At 54.3% G+C, this 14,223-nt stretch overlaps 2 protein-coding genes across 2 annotated transcripts; one reads left to right on the top strand and one right to left on the bottom strand.

The window, feature by feature from the left end:
* Positions 1-2,888: 2,888 nt before the first annotated feature.
* On the top strand, positions 2,889-5,083 carry LOC107050230 (leukocyte immunoglobulin-like receptor subfamily B member 5). The gene is made up of 7 exons (XM_040654298.2): positions 2,889-2,974; positions 3,048-3,083; positions 3,200-3,478; positions 3,560-3,871; positions 3,993-4,124; positions 4,237-4,274; positions 4,737-5,083. Exons 1-7 carry the CDS (start codon positions 2,944-2,946, stop codon positions 4,872-4,874), a joined length of 966 nt encoding a protein of 321 aa, XP_040510232.2. The 5' UTR covers positions 2,889-2,943; the 3' UTR covers positions 4,875-5,083.
* Positions 5,084-12,034: 6,951 nt separating this feature from the next.
* LOC121107888 (T-cell-interacting, activating receptor on myeloid cells protein 1-like) lies at positions 12,035-13,186 on the bottom strand (the record flags this gene model as incomplete). Its single annotated transcript, XM_040654506.1, has 3 exons — positions 12,035-12,395; positions 12,517-12,828; positions 12,910-13,186. Coding segments are annotated over 3 exons (741 nt in total), but the record flags the coding sequence as incomplete, so codon positions are not given.
* Between the last annotated feature and the right edge of the window lie 1,037 nt (positions 13,187-14,223).

The following is a 14,223-nucleotide window of genomic DNA, read 5'->3' as shown; positions in this document are numbered from 1 at the left end:
CTCCCAATTAGATTGTATTATATCGTGTCATCTTGCATTCCAACATTGCAGTTAGTAAAACAAGTTCTCCTTCTTAGATTGTTGCCACTGCTCCGTTTCTTATCGGGAAGCCGGGGGGGGAGGGGGCCCGCGAGCCTACTGCCCCCCTGTCACGGGCACAGATCTATCTAGGTAACTCCGTGACACCATGGTATCACCCCGCTGTTCCCCTTTGTCTCCAGGTGCCACCCACTGACAACGAGGAACTGACCTACACTGAGCTGCAAGCTGTGACCCCCAGCTTCTGCCGCCCTGGGCCCAGCGCGGTCCCCCAGCCCCCGGTTATCTACGCCCAGCTGGGCTTTGGGGAACCCAAATGATGTCCCCCACAGCGGTTGCTGCATTTGTGGAGTGCAATAATGGAAACAGACACCAAGTTCCCCGCTTGGGTCTCACTGATGCTCTCTGCTCCCCCAGTCCCACAACTCTCCCCACATTTAACATCCTTCAAATCCCCACCAGTGTACACCAAATCATCCCAAATCCCACCAAATCCCTGCATGGTCAGCGCTACCGTCACAGTGCATCCTTATCACCTGGATTCCTTTACACCCCTCAAGACCTCCAAATCCTTCCCAGTCCACCCCCAAGCCCCACCAGTATTCTTGAAGGACCCCCACAACTCTCAAACTCTGCACGAACCTCCACCACCAGCCCCGAGGGTCCCCCGGGTTGGTCCCAGTCCACCACAAAAGCCCCCATAACACTGAGTGGTGTGTAACAACAGGTGTGCACTACCCCACAACAGGCGTGCAATCCAAGGAGTGTTCTCACACATGTGTCACTGTCACCACTGCTGAATCGCACCGCCTCGCTGGGCTCACATCCACCACTTGGTCTCCACCAGTGCTCACAAGCCTCGATGAATGTCAGTGGGGCCATTATTTCTGCATGGAGGAATGCAGTCCCATCCCTTTGCCTCCTCCACATATCCGTGTCAGATGCCACTGTGCCAATGTGTCCCCTCTGCTGCCGTCTGTCCCATGGCAACAGAATGTGATGGGACATTGGTGGGAAGGTTCCACCTCTGCTGCTGTCCCACTGACATTCACCTCTGATGTCGTGGGCCAAAATAATCAATCAGCAGGTATTACTTTCAGAATAGCTCTCATGAAATATATGATATCGTTCTACTCTTACTGACTGAAGATATTCTTGTTTCTTAACAGGCTTGTGTTGAAAATGAAAAGAGAGAGAAACAAACCCATAAATGTAATTGGGTGTTTGTCCTTGTTCTTGTGAGACAAACACATCAGTCGGGTTCAGTGGAAGCAGCTGCAGTCCTTGGTGAGCTCTCAGGTGTTTGCCAAGGATGACATTTCCCTCCTGCTGTGCTCCGTCCTTGGCAATAGTTTGTCACAGATGTCCGTACCCCAAAGGGCGGTGCCATGGATGAGGCAGATGTGGAGCGCTGGGTGTTTCTCTCCGCTCAGAGAGGGCTGATGGAGCCTGGCAGAGACACACAGCCACAGTTCTGAGCTGAATGCCTGCCTGCAGTGCTGTGCATTCCATCGGAAGATTCACAGTTCACGTGTTCATGGTGGCATAAAATGGAGTCTCACAGATAAACCCACAAAGTGATGAATTTCTCCTCACTTTGGAGCCCTGTTCCCCCATCCCTGCACACAGCACAGAGCACAGCTGCGTCTTTCTGCTGTTCACAGCACTGAGCACAGCGATGTGTCACAGCGCACAGCACCATCGGCCATCGCTCCCATCAGCACCGCACTGCGCCCCGTGTCCGCATCTCAGCTCACACAGTGCCCATCACACAGCGCTGTGTGGCTGCGGGGAGCCATGGGTGTGTGCCCGGGCTTGGGCCGGGCTGCTCTGTGGGGAAGAGCTGATTTTATATGGGGTGGGGTGGTGGGGGGCAGCCGCAGGACTCGACGGTCCCCACAGATCACCCCAGCCCTACAGTTCTGTCCCTCTGTGCGATCTCCTCCCAGCTCTGGGACCCCCAACCCCAAACCACAGCACCGCCCCACAACCAGCCCTGTGGGACTGCACTCCTTCCCCATCTGCCCCAGAGGAACTCCTCATTCCTCAGGGATCCCTCACACCTTCCCAGTCCTGCCCAGAAATACACCCACCGTGCCTCTGGCAAACAGAGCTCTTGACAATCCACCCCAACATCTCATCACCAGTCCTGTGGGACATCAGATCTGTCCCCAGCCACCCGAAGGCCTCGATGAGTCCATGTTCCCAACCACACGTGTGCACACCCATAGGTCTGCACCCACATGTGTGCCACTGCATGTCTTCATGTCTATTACATGTGTGTGCACAGTCACATACGCACAGCAGCCGTACACACGTTACTACATGGTTAGTACACTGCCTCTGTGTGTCTGTGACATCGTGTGTGTGCACTGATACACGTACAAAATAATGCACATGTGTGTGTCCTTAGCATGTGACAGAGGTCAGTGTGGGTGTCACTGTGTCCCCAGTGGTTCCTGCTGCTGTCCTCATCGAGGATTGTGGAGGAAAGCACAGTGGGGACAGAGTTTGGAACCCAAAGTTTGTGGAGACAGCAGGCTGGATGTATTGGGGACCGCCTGTGACATCCCATGTGGGACACCCCACTGAAGCCACGTGTCCTGTGTTTTACACACCCTTAGATGATGCCGTGCATTGCCACACACTGGCAGTGCTTTGCAGGAAGCGTGTGACAGCTGAGAGGTGACTGCCTGTGTGGGGCATCCCAACAGCGACTGCAGTTCCAGCTTCATGCAGAGAAGCCCATGGCGTATCCCCAAAGACACCACCCCTTGGCGACCGCAATTGCAACACTGAGGAGGTGACATCATGTCACTTCTTGTCCCTTGGAAACTGAAAGCAGCTCTCCGGCCACTTCCTTTCTCTGCTGCAGTCTCACTGTCCCCAAGCTGCTCCTGCCTCATGGCACCAATGGTGGTGAACCTCATCCTGGGTGAGTGACCATGGGGATGTGTTGCCACGGGGGTTGGTGGCCCTGAGTGGGACCAGGACTGTGTCCCTTGCAGGTTGGTGGCTGGTGGCAGTGAGCCGGGCACAGAAACGTGAGTATGGGGTGAGGGGAAAATGGGGACGGAGGCAGGGGTGTGTGGTCAGGGGAGCAGCAGAGGGGCCCAGGAGGGTGTGCAGGGACAAGGCTGACTGCTGTCCCCTGTCCTAGTGCCCCGACCCTCCCTATCGCTGCACCCCAGCCAGGGGGCGTCCCTGGGGGACAATGTCACCCTGCGCTGCCACCTGCCCCAGCCAGCTGCCTGGGTCCGACTCTATCGGTACCAAAATCCAACATACATCGAGCAGAAGGACAACGTGCAGGACATGGCTGAGTTCTCCTTGACTAGCATTAAACAGGAAGATGCAGTGATATATCAGTGCCAGTACCAGGGGTTGGCGCCTGCAGGGACATCGCAGAAGAGTGACCCCATGGAGCTGTTGGTGACAGGTGAGGACACTGAGGAAAGCAGATGGCCCTGGGCTGATCCCACGGGGCTGTGTTCCATCTCTGTTACCTCTCTGTGCTCAGATCACAGGTATCCCCCACCTGGCATTTCCCTGAGCCCCAAAGAGCATGTGGAGATGGGGAGCAACATCACCATCCAGTGCTGGAATAAGGACTATGGGGCCTCCTTCCTCCTGCACAAGGGAGGGCACTCAGCCCCTATCCAGCTCCAGGAACCCGATTATTGGGGCACAGCCACCTTCACCCTCTTCGGGGTGACCCCAGCTGACTCTGGCACCTATAGGTGCTCCTACCGCATCGGGGGCTGCTGCCTTCTGTTTTCACCCCTTGGGGATAATGTGACCCTGGAAGTGATTCCCAGACCTGCACCCCCAGGTAGGTCTGAGCTCCCATTTCGTTCTCCCCTTCTCACCCATGGGTGACAGTGTCACTGCATCCCTCATCCACTGTGATGAGGGCTGTGTATGGAGACACCTAAAGCACTTCAACCCCACAGGTGTCAATGGGGGTCCCAGCAGGAACCTGGTGGCAGCAGTGGCGGGGGGCTGTGCTGCTGCCATTGTCATCATCACTGTCTCTTTCCTCCTTGTTGCTCTGAGAAGACAAATGCAGAGAGCTGAGAGGCCTGGTGGGGAAGGGGTTAAATGGCTTTGATTTCCCATAGATCCCCTATGGATCCCAGCTGGTGTTCTTTGGGCACTTCATAATCCCACCCATCTCCCCTCCCGTTTATGACTCAGGTGCCACACCCAGAAGCCCCGAGGCCGTGCAGTTCCAGGTCAGTGTCTGGGTCAGGGGACCCCTAACAACAAAATGCCCCATTGCCCACCCCCCTCAAGACCTCAACAGGGAACCCCAAACCCTGCCCGTGGGAACCCCAAGGAGCCCTCTCCCTTTTATGCCTTCCCATCACGTTGTGTGCACCCTCAAATCCAGCCCATGGGGACCTCCAAATCTCCACCATGGGGATGCCCCACACCCCGAACTGAAGCTCCCTGGCATGCTCCAAGCCTTCAACACCCCCAGACTGTATGGGCAGGCAACATATTGGGACCATAGTGGGAACCCCAGACACCACCCTCAGGGAACCCCAATGTCACAGCCACAGCTTCCCAAAATCTACACCACCCCACAGTCCCAACTCCCTTCTCCTGGACAGCCCCCCACCCATTACACAGTGCTGTCTTCCCCTCAGGCATGTTGGGATCCCATGGCCACACTGCTGTCCCTGTGTCCCCAGGTGTCCCCCGGTGACAGCGAGGGTCTGACCTACGCCCAGCTGCAAGCTGTGACGCCCAGCACCCACCCCCCAGATTCTTCTACCACTCCTGAACCCCCCATTATCTACGCCGAGGTGGGCACGCGGGGACCCCGCTGATGCCCCCAGATGTGTATGCAAACACGGGTGTGTTGTGCGCACACATGGACTTCAAGGGTGCACAGTGCCAGTGTGCTCGGTGTGCTCACCACCACGTGTGAATTACAGCCATGTACCTGTGCGTGTGAACACGTGGATGTGTATTAAACTGGTGTGCACCATCCCATGTGCACATCAGGTGTACAAACACACGTGTGGGACACGCTGAACTCTGTGCTTCTGTGTGTGTCTGTGCGATGCCCTATGTGTGCACCACCAGCTGTACACACTGCTGCTCATGTGTGTCCTTAGCATGTGCTCCCTGGGTCTGCACTATACGTGTGCCTCCACAGCACAGGCATGTCATCAACACGTGCCCTGTGCCTGCACCACATTTCTCCCCACAGCACACGTGTCCTTACCGTGTGCTCCCCACAGCGCATCTCCATCTCCAGAAGCCAAACCAGCCCCCATCCCACAGTGGTGTTGGGGCAGGATTTGTGGTGAGGAGGGAAAATTGCTTTGGGTGACAATTGGGAACAGGACAGAGGGGTAGTGGGGTTTTCCAGAAAGTGGGGGAGAAGAGGAAGTTTGTGTGTGGGAGGGCTGTGTGTGGGAGCAGCAGTGAGGGGAAGGGCAGGAGAGCTGACTTCCCCCTTTTGGTGGTGGAAGGGGAAATGCTGGAGAGTTTGTGAGCTCGATGGAGATTATGGAGTCCAGATGGAGGATTGTGGGGGGGCTGGATGGAGACCTGTGGGGACACAGGGAGATCTGGCAGCTGCATGAAGGATCTGCAGTCTTCTCGATGGAGGTTTGGGGCTGGATAGAAATGTTGGGTTGGTTGGAGGCTTTGGGTCTGAGTGGAGGATCTTGGGGTGGATGGAGGTTTTGATGTAGATGGGGAATTATGGTTTGAATGATGGATTTTGGGGTTGAATGGAGTCCTGGGGGCCTGGATGTAGAGATTGGGTCTGGCTGTACAGATCAGAGGTTGGTGTCGATTTAGAGGCAGGAAGGAAGTTTCAGAGAGGACAGAGGTTTTGGGGGATGAGTGACATTTGTATGGCTGGATGGTGGATGTGTGGACTGAATGCAGTTTTTTTGGGGTGGATGATGATTTTTGGGGCTGAAGGTCCTGGGGTTCATTGAGGTTTTGGAGGGCTGTGTTTGGAGGGTGGTGTGGGGTGTGGATGTTGGGTCTGGATGAAGGATTAGGGGTGGCTGGATGGAGATTGTGGAGTTGGATGTAGAGTTTGGTGTGAGATGGAGGTTTTGGGAATGGGTGGAGATCATTGGGATGAATGGAAGTTTTGGGGTCAGTACATAGATTCTGGGGGTCAGTTGGAGTTTTTTAGGGTCTGGTTGGGGATTCTGGGGGTGAGTGGAGGTTTTCGGAGTGGATGGACAGATAGACAGTAGGAAAGAGAGTTAAGGTGTTTGTGTGGATAGTAGGGCCAATAGGTAACAAAATAGAGAGATGAACAGGCAGAAGGTGGCTTGAATTTGTTGTGTCCATACTGGATCAGGAGGTGCATCCCCAGGAGCAGGAGATCCAGCAGGCCGATGGATGGATGGATGGATGGATGGATGGATGGATGGATGGATGAACGGACAGATTGATAGGCACATGGATGGACGAGAGACAGAGTGATGGGAAGCAGCCCACACAGCTGGGAATTTGTCCTCAAGGACAGGGAGAGGAGCAGAGCTGTCAGATATGTAGGGCCGCTTTGCTCAGGGCACAAGATCTCTCCATCCCCAGTGCAGGCTGTCCGGAAAGGAAGGGAAGAGAGCAGCATGGCTGAAGCGGGACCTGCAGGTCAAAGTGGAGAGCAAGAAGCAGATGCACAGGCAGTGTCAGCAGGGCCAGGGAACCTGGCAGGAGGGTGGTGTGGGTGCTGGTCTGTGTGGGGCTGGGGGCAGGAAGGCCAAGGCCCAGCTGGAACTGGATGTGGTGAGGGGTGCAAAGAAGAACAAGGAAGGCTTCGACAGGGCTGTCAACCTGAAAAGGAAAGCCCAGGATGGCAAACTCGAGGAAGGCGGCCTGAATGAATCCACGCATCTTCACAGAAGTAATGGTGGAAACATCTAAAGGGGTTTTTATTGCCAGAATCAGCCCATACTTATATAGAAATACAGGGTGCACACAGCATCCTATAATTGGTTAGCACACAGAAATCACGCATCTTGCTCGCTAGCTATTTGTACAGCATTAATCATCACACGGCTTTTTTCACTGTTCTTCGCATTCCTCTGTCTTGATCTCTTCCCAGGCTAGCTACCCCCTTATCTTAACTGAAGCCTTTGTTCTTCTTCCTGCTTTGACAGCTTCAAGGTCTCATAGCCTGGGCTGTGCACATAGCACTTGAGCTCACAAATTTTTGCTCCCTGAGCCACTCTCCTACAATTTCCCCTTTTTCTTTTGGCACAAGCCAGGTAGTAGGAATCACATCTTGAACCATTTCTTTGCGAGCATTACAGTAAGCAAGGCACGCTTATCAGCACACCAATCACTGTCTATAAGAACGCACTAGATTTGTGCTACACACTTCTACAAAGCGTTCCTCGTCAGTAAGCTAAGACCACACGGCACACCAGTTTTACCTACAGTTTTCAGTATCCCGATGAGTAAAAATACCACAGCCCCCGCACTGGATCAATAACTGTACCCGACCCCACAATTAGTGCACTTCTGATTCTTGTAACCGCTAATTGCTCCTGGCAGTTCCCAGTGGCCAAGAGGCCTTCCCGATGAGATGTTTTCTGCCATCTGCTGAGGGAATACCGGTCGCAGCCTGGCAGTCGCGGCACTATGGATGATGTCTGTACACCACGCGGCTATTGCTCGCCGGAGTCGCTGTTGTAGTCGTCGGGTTGAGATGGGTTGTTGATGTTCAGGACTGGTTTGGTTCATTTACTGGGAACCCATAATGGGCCAGATCCTGGGGAGACACAACTATAACCTCTACTGTTAAACAGTAGCGGAGCAGGACCCTCCCACATGGCAGTGGTAGGGTTCCTATATTGAACCTTCTCTGAGGGAGTAGACTGCATATGAATCTGACTATGATGTATAATTACAGGAGCTAATTCTGCATCTCCTACTAGGCTAAGGAAGTGAAGGGTAAAAAGGACTCGTGATAATCTCACGACTGGATCAATCTCTTCCTCCTGCTTCTGTTTCGTTAGGTATTCTTTAACAGTTCTATGAGCTCTTTCTATCATTGCTTGACCCGTGGGACTAGGAGGGATTCCAGTGACATGCTTTACCCCCCACATCTGCAAGAACCTGTGAACCCAACCACCTGTGTACGCCGGACCATGATCCGTTTTTATCTCCTGAGGCACACCCATGACTGCAAAGCAAGCTGTCAAATGCCTCACCACATGGGCTGCCTTTTCACCAGCCTGTGCTGTAGCCCACAGCATTCTAGAAAAGGTATCAGTGGATACATGTACATACTTTAACCTCCCAAATTCTGGCACGTGAGTGACATCCACCTGCCAAATCCCACAGGCTTGTAAACCCTTTGGATTGACTCCCAGACCTAGGCTAGACCCGTGCTGTGAACCCTGAGAGCATGCCCGCACAATGCCCTTTGCTTCTGTACCCGTCAGGCCGAACTGGCGCCTCAGTGCCTTAGCCAACTGATGGAACATGTTACGGCTGCTTCTTGCGGCCTGAAAGGAATCCTGGGGGCATGTAGTAGTGGACTGACAAGTGCATCAGCACAAGCGTTGCCCTCTCCTAGACCCTGGGTCCCTAGGTGACTCCTGATATGCAGGATGCTACAAGGCACACAGCGATCATCTCTTGCCCGCTTAACCTGCAAGAAGAGTTGAGCTAGTCTTGGGTCCTGGGGGAGCTTAATCAAAGCTTGCGCTATACGCAGCACTACTCCTACCACGTATAAGGCATCTGATACCAAATTTACACACTGATCTCGCCACCTGGCGAGGGCCCATGCCACTTCTCACACCAGACCTTGGTGCGACAGGCACAGTGAAAATGACCTTTCTGCCCTCAGCGGAAACATATCCCCGGTTTCTGCCCTCCATCCTTCCCACTTATTCTCGTCACAGCTGCTGCAAGCAGCCTCGCAGTGGGTTGGATGGCTTGTGCCATGGCATTTGCCATAACTTGCCCACTACGCTGTTGCTCTGCCCTACTAGCAAGATCCAACATTTCTCCAACCCCAGCATCTTCTGGGAGTGTAGCCAGCAGTCGCTTCATAGGGAGATTAGCATTCTCAACTACAAGCAGCTAAAACATGCTCTGTTTAGCTTCCTCGGACATCTCTGTTTGACTGGCAAGAGCCTTCCACAGCCTGTCCAAAAATGGTGGATTTGGCTCGGTTGGGCCCTGCTGAGTGGCAGCGAACGATGGCCAAGGTTGCATGTCAGGCACAGCATTAAAGGCCATCTTAGTCAACTGAGCTGCCAAGTAATGCAGTTGCGAACGATATGTTAACTGTGCTGCCATATTCCCATATGCTCCCAAACCCGTTATCATGTCAGGATTAATCCCATACAAGACATCCCCCTGGTTACGCGGACGCCCAGCCTCCACCCGCGCTAAGTGTTCCCACTCCCGTTGCCAAATAATAACTTGAGAAGGAGTTAACAACAGCCTAGCCAGATTAGCACAGTCCATCGGGGAATTAACATCAACAGTAAATAGCCAATCAAGCATCATTCGCGCCACATCAGACTTTATCCCATTCTCTCCTACAGTCTTTTTCGCTTGCTGCAAAACTTTCCACTCGTGTTGCTCATATTGCGGTCCTTGGGGACTCTGCATGAGTGGACAGGCAAGTGCACCTACTGTTTGCCACTCACCTTCCAGAATGGCATCCCAAATTATGCCAGTCCATCTCCGTCCTGTTACTGGAGCCCCTTCTGCCACAGTATAATGAGACAGAGGACCAGAGGATGGCTTTGGAACACAGGAGTCCACAGCCAGGATTTGCTTAACCAGTTGTTGCACCGATTGGGCCGGTTTTATAGGGACTAAATTCAGCGCGTGGTCCCGTCGACCCTCTAGCTTCTGTATGGCTTTGTTGCTTTGTCTCCCTAATTCAGTTACTGTAGGTTGTCCTGGCGTTGCCATAGAAACTTGATGACGTTCAGGGGGGAATAAGTCTGCCTCCGAGTCAGACTCCTCGTCTCCACTAACTGGCAGAGGGACATGCTGCAGATCAGCAGCGGAAGGAGGCTTGGAGGTTGGCAGATCCGCAGTGGGAGGAGGCTCAGAGGTTGGCAGGGGTGGATACAGCGTCGGCCGGCTCGCCATGCCCCCTTGCTCTCTGTCGCGATGTAGTTCCACATCTTAATGCCAGTCGCCGCAGCCGGCTGAGAAGGAGCTTCCTCCTCGGGAGGTGCTGACGCAGCGTGGTCTGCGGAGGCCCCTGCTCCCACCCCTCAACAATTTCGCCATGGATGAACACTGCCTTGACCCCGCCAGGCCCCTCACTGCCATTGGTCCTCTAAAGAGATTGAAAAGATGAGAGCAGCTCTTGGGGAAATTAGAGGACCCTGTCTTTGCAGGAGCGGCTATAACTTGGGTAGCAGAGGCAGCCACTTTCGCCTCCGCTCTCATAGTCTTAAGAGTATTAATCACAATTTGTGACTACAGCGCCTAGGGCTGTAGTCTCCTTCGCCTTGCCCTGAATGGATGTGTCCCACATGCAGTCCCCAGTTTCGTGCCATTCTTCCACTATGAAAATGAGCGGAGGAGCCTTCAAGAACCCCTGTTCTCGGGCCCACGTTACTAGCTTAGCTAGGTCTTTGTCCTTCACTGTCTCCCCTCGCTTAGTGAGGATACTAAGAAGCAGTGTCTGTGCAGCTGCAAATTCCACATCCATGCAAGCAGCAAGTAGCGGAGGAGGAAGCTGCGCAATCTTCCTACCCGAGTTGTTATCCTTTTTGGCACATGGCACTCACCCCACTGCGGGTCTGAGTCGTTGTCCTCTCGGCACATGACGCTCTGAGCTACTGTCCTCTTGGCAAACAGCACTTACCCGCAGCAACCTTCCCCGCTCCCGTTGCCTCCACATCAAACCGCTGTGACAACTCTCGAGCGTCCCGCTGCCTCCACGTCGAACCACGGTGGCAACTTGTGCGGCTTTCCCGGGTCCCTGTTTGGGCAACACTTGAAGGAGGGTTGCCCGAAACAAACCACATGTCTTCATAGAAGTAATGGTGGAGCTTTGATTTATTGCCCAAATCAGCTCATAGTTATACAGAAATACAGGGTGCACATGGAGATAAACAGCTCATGATTGGTTAGCATACAGAAATCAGGCGTCTTGCTCGCAAAGCTATTGGTCCAGCATTAATCATCACACGGCTTTTCACACCGTTCCTCACATTCCATTGCCTTAGTCTCTCCCCAGGCTAGCTTCCCCCTTATCTTAACTGCAGCCTCAGCTTTTCTTTTTGCTTTGACAGCTTCAAGGTCTCATAGCCTGGGTAGTGCACGCAGCACTCGTACTCACAATGTCCTTGCTCTTTGAGCCATTCTCCTGCAACTGGAGACGGTGGAGAACCACTGTGGGGTTCCTCAGTATGGCTGTGAGGAGGGACAGCTCTGTTGTAAGTGTGTGGGTGTGGTCAGTGATGGTGTGTTTGGGGTTGTGGGGGGACTTTGATTTGGGGTAACACTGGTCCGATATTGCGAGTAAATATGTGTGCCTTTTGGGAGTCCTATTACATTGTATGGATTGCCCACACTGTCAGGGGGATGTTTATGGCTGTGTTTTCCCCAGTTGGTGCAAGGACTTTGTTTTGGGCCCTCGGGGATCTCCACAATGCAGATTTGTGCTTCCCCCTGGTCAGGATTTTGGGGCATCACACAAGGTTAGAGTAAGCCATCACATCTGGGGGATCCTGGGGTCCTCATGGGCAGGGATTTGGGTTCCAGGTGGAGTATGGGGTGCCCAGGAACAGGCTGGGATCAGGGGTCCTTGACCCAAAGACTTATCTGGAACTGCTCAGCCTCAGGAATTTGTGGGTAGGCACTGGAGTCAAAACAGAAGGGGAGCATTGTGGGGTTATGGGGGATGAAGGGGGTGTGAAACTTGTTGCACTTGTGAGAATAAACAGGGGATGCAAGAGGAGGCAGGTAACACTTGGGTGGATTTACAGTGGATCAGTAAAGGATGGACACAGACGCACAAGATGACTGGGACTAGATAATTTATAGGGTCTGGAAGGGGAGGCAGGGGATACATGGGGGGATTTATAGGAGATGGGATGGGGACAGGGAACATCTGAGGGAATCGATAGGCAATGTATTGTGGACCCACCTGGTGGATTCTAGAGAAGAATGGAAGGAGAGGAAGAGAAAGACGGGGGAGATGTGTAGGAGATGTACAGGAGATCAAAGCCATTAAATCCCTTCCCCACCCAGACTCTCATCTCTCCGTATCCAGAGGCTGCGGGCATCGATGACAAAGAAGACGCCGAGGCCAAAGATGAGGACAGCAGCGCAGCCCCTCACCACTGCCACCACCAGGTTCCCACGGGACACCAACTCAGCACCTGTGGGGTACAGGTACTTGGGTGTGTTCATCCCCAGCATCAGCTCCATGGGGAAGGGATGTGATGACACTGCCACCCATGGGCAGCACGGGGGGCAAGCAAATGAGGGGCTTGTACCTACCTGGGCGTGCAGGTGTGGATGTCACCTCCAGCGTTACGCTGTCCCCAAGGGGTGAGGACACAAAGAGGGAGGCCTTGGGGCGATAGGAGCATCTGTAGGTGCCACTGTCAGCTGGGGTCACCGCAACAAGGATGAAGGTGGCTGTGCCCCCACCACGGGGGTCCTGGTGCTGGACAGGGGCTGAGTGCCCGTCCTTGTGCAAGAAGATGATGCCCCCATAGCCCTGATTGCAGCACTGGATGGTGACATTGGTCCCCACTTCCACAATTTTTTCCTGGTTCATGGAAATGTTAGGTGGGGAATATCGATGATCTGAATGCAGGGAGATAACAGAGATGGGACATGGCCCTGTGGAGAATGCCCAGGCCCATCTGCTTGCCCCATAACCCTCACCTGTCACCACCAATTCAATGGGGACGCTCTTCTCTGATACCCCCGGTGGCTCCAAAACCCAATACTGGCACCAATACTTCATTGCATCTTCCAGCTTTACACAAACCAAGGAGAACTCAGCCATGACCTGATGCTTGTCCATGTCCTTGTAGGATCTCAAAAGTCCATCCTGACAGAGCTCAACCCAGGCAGCCGGCTGGGGCAGGTGGCAGCGCAGGGTGACAGTGTCCCCCAGGGACAACCCCTGGCTGGGGTGCAGCGACAGGGAGGGTCGGGGCACTAGGAAAGGGGACAGCAGTCAGCCTTGTCCCTGCACACCCTCCGCGGCCCCTCTGTTCTCCCCTGACCACACTCCCCTCCCTCTGTCCCCATTCTCCCCCTGTCCCCATACTCACGTTGCTGTGCCCTGCTTGCTGCCACCAGCCACCAACCTGCAAGGGACACGGTCCTGGTCCCACACAGGGCAACCAACCCCCGTGGTACCACGTCCCCATTGTCACTCACCGAGGATGTGGGCCACTGCCATTGGTGCCATGAGGCAGGAGCAGCTTGGGGACAGCGAGTCTGCAGCAGAGAAAAGAAGTGGCCGAAGAGCTGCTGTCAGTTCCTCTTGTGGACAGCATGCTGTGATGTCGTCTCCTCATGTGGTATTTGTGGTCCCCAAGTGGGTGGTGGTACTGAGGGCACCCAGTGGTGACACACACAGAGCACTGCACACATCCCCAGTTGGGGCGCCCGACACAGTCTGTCACCCCTCCGTGTCTCACGCTTTCCCCAAAAGGCCGCCAGTTTAAAGCCCTCTCAGTGAGCCCCACCAGCTCCTGGTCTGAGATCCGCTTCCCCCTTTCACACAGCTGGGATCCACCTGCAGCCATCAGCCCAGCTCAGAGTACACCGCCCCGTGGTCAGAAAAAACAGAATTCCTGCCGTGGCACCGACCTCTCAGCCACGCATTTATCAGATGAGTTCTCCCAGTCCTCTCAGTATCCCTCGCTGCCACTGAGGGGACAGAGGAGAACTCCACCTGTACTCCCACTCTGCCCACTGACCACCCCAGGGCCCTGAACACCCTTTGCATGGCCCTCAGCCTTCTCTCAGTGACTGCATCACTGCCAGCCTGACCCATCAGTAAGGGAGAACAGCCAGAGGGGTGAACCGGAGCAGGGAGTGTCCTGGTGATGTCCCTGAGCAGGGCCCCAGGAGGGCAGCACACTTCCCTACGGGTAGAGTCTGGCTGATGTGTCAGAGCCTCTGTTCCCCTCAGGAGGAGTCCCCTACGACAGCCACCCTTGTCTCCTATCTGAAGGGGGTCTG

The sequence above is a fragment of the Gallus gallus genome, chromosome 31 (genome assembly GCF_016699485.2).
Source record: "Gallus gallus isolate bGalGal1 chromosome 31, bGalGal1.mat.broiler.GRCg7b, whole genome shotgun sequence".
NCBI lineage: Eukaryota > Metazoa > Chordata > Aves > Galliformes > Phasianidae > Gallus > Gallus gallus.
Note: the sequence above shows the minus strand (reverse complement) of the source record. Positions and strands in the feature narration are given on the sequence as shown.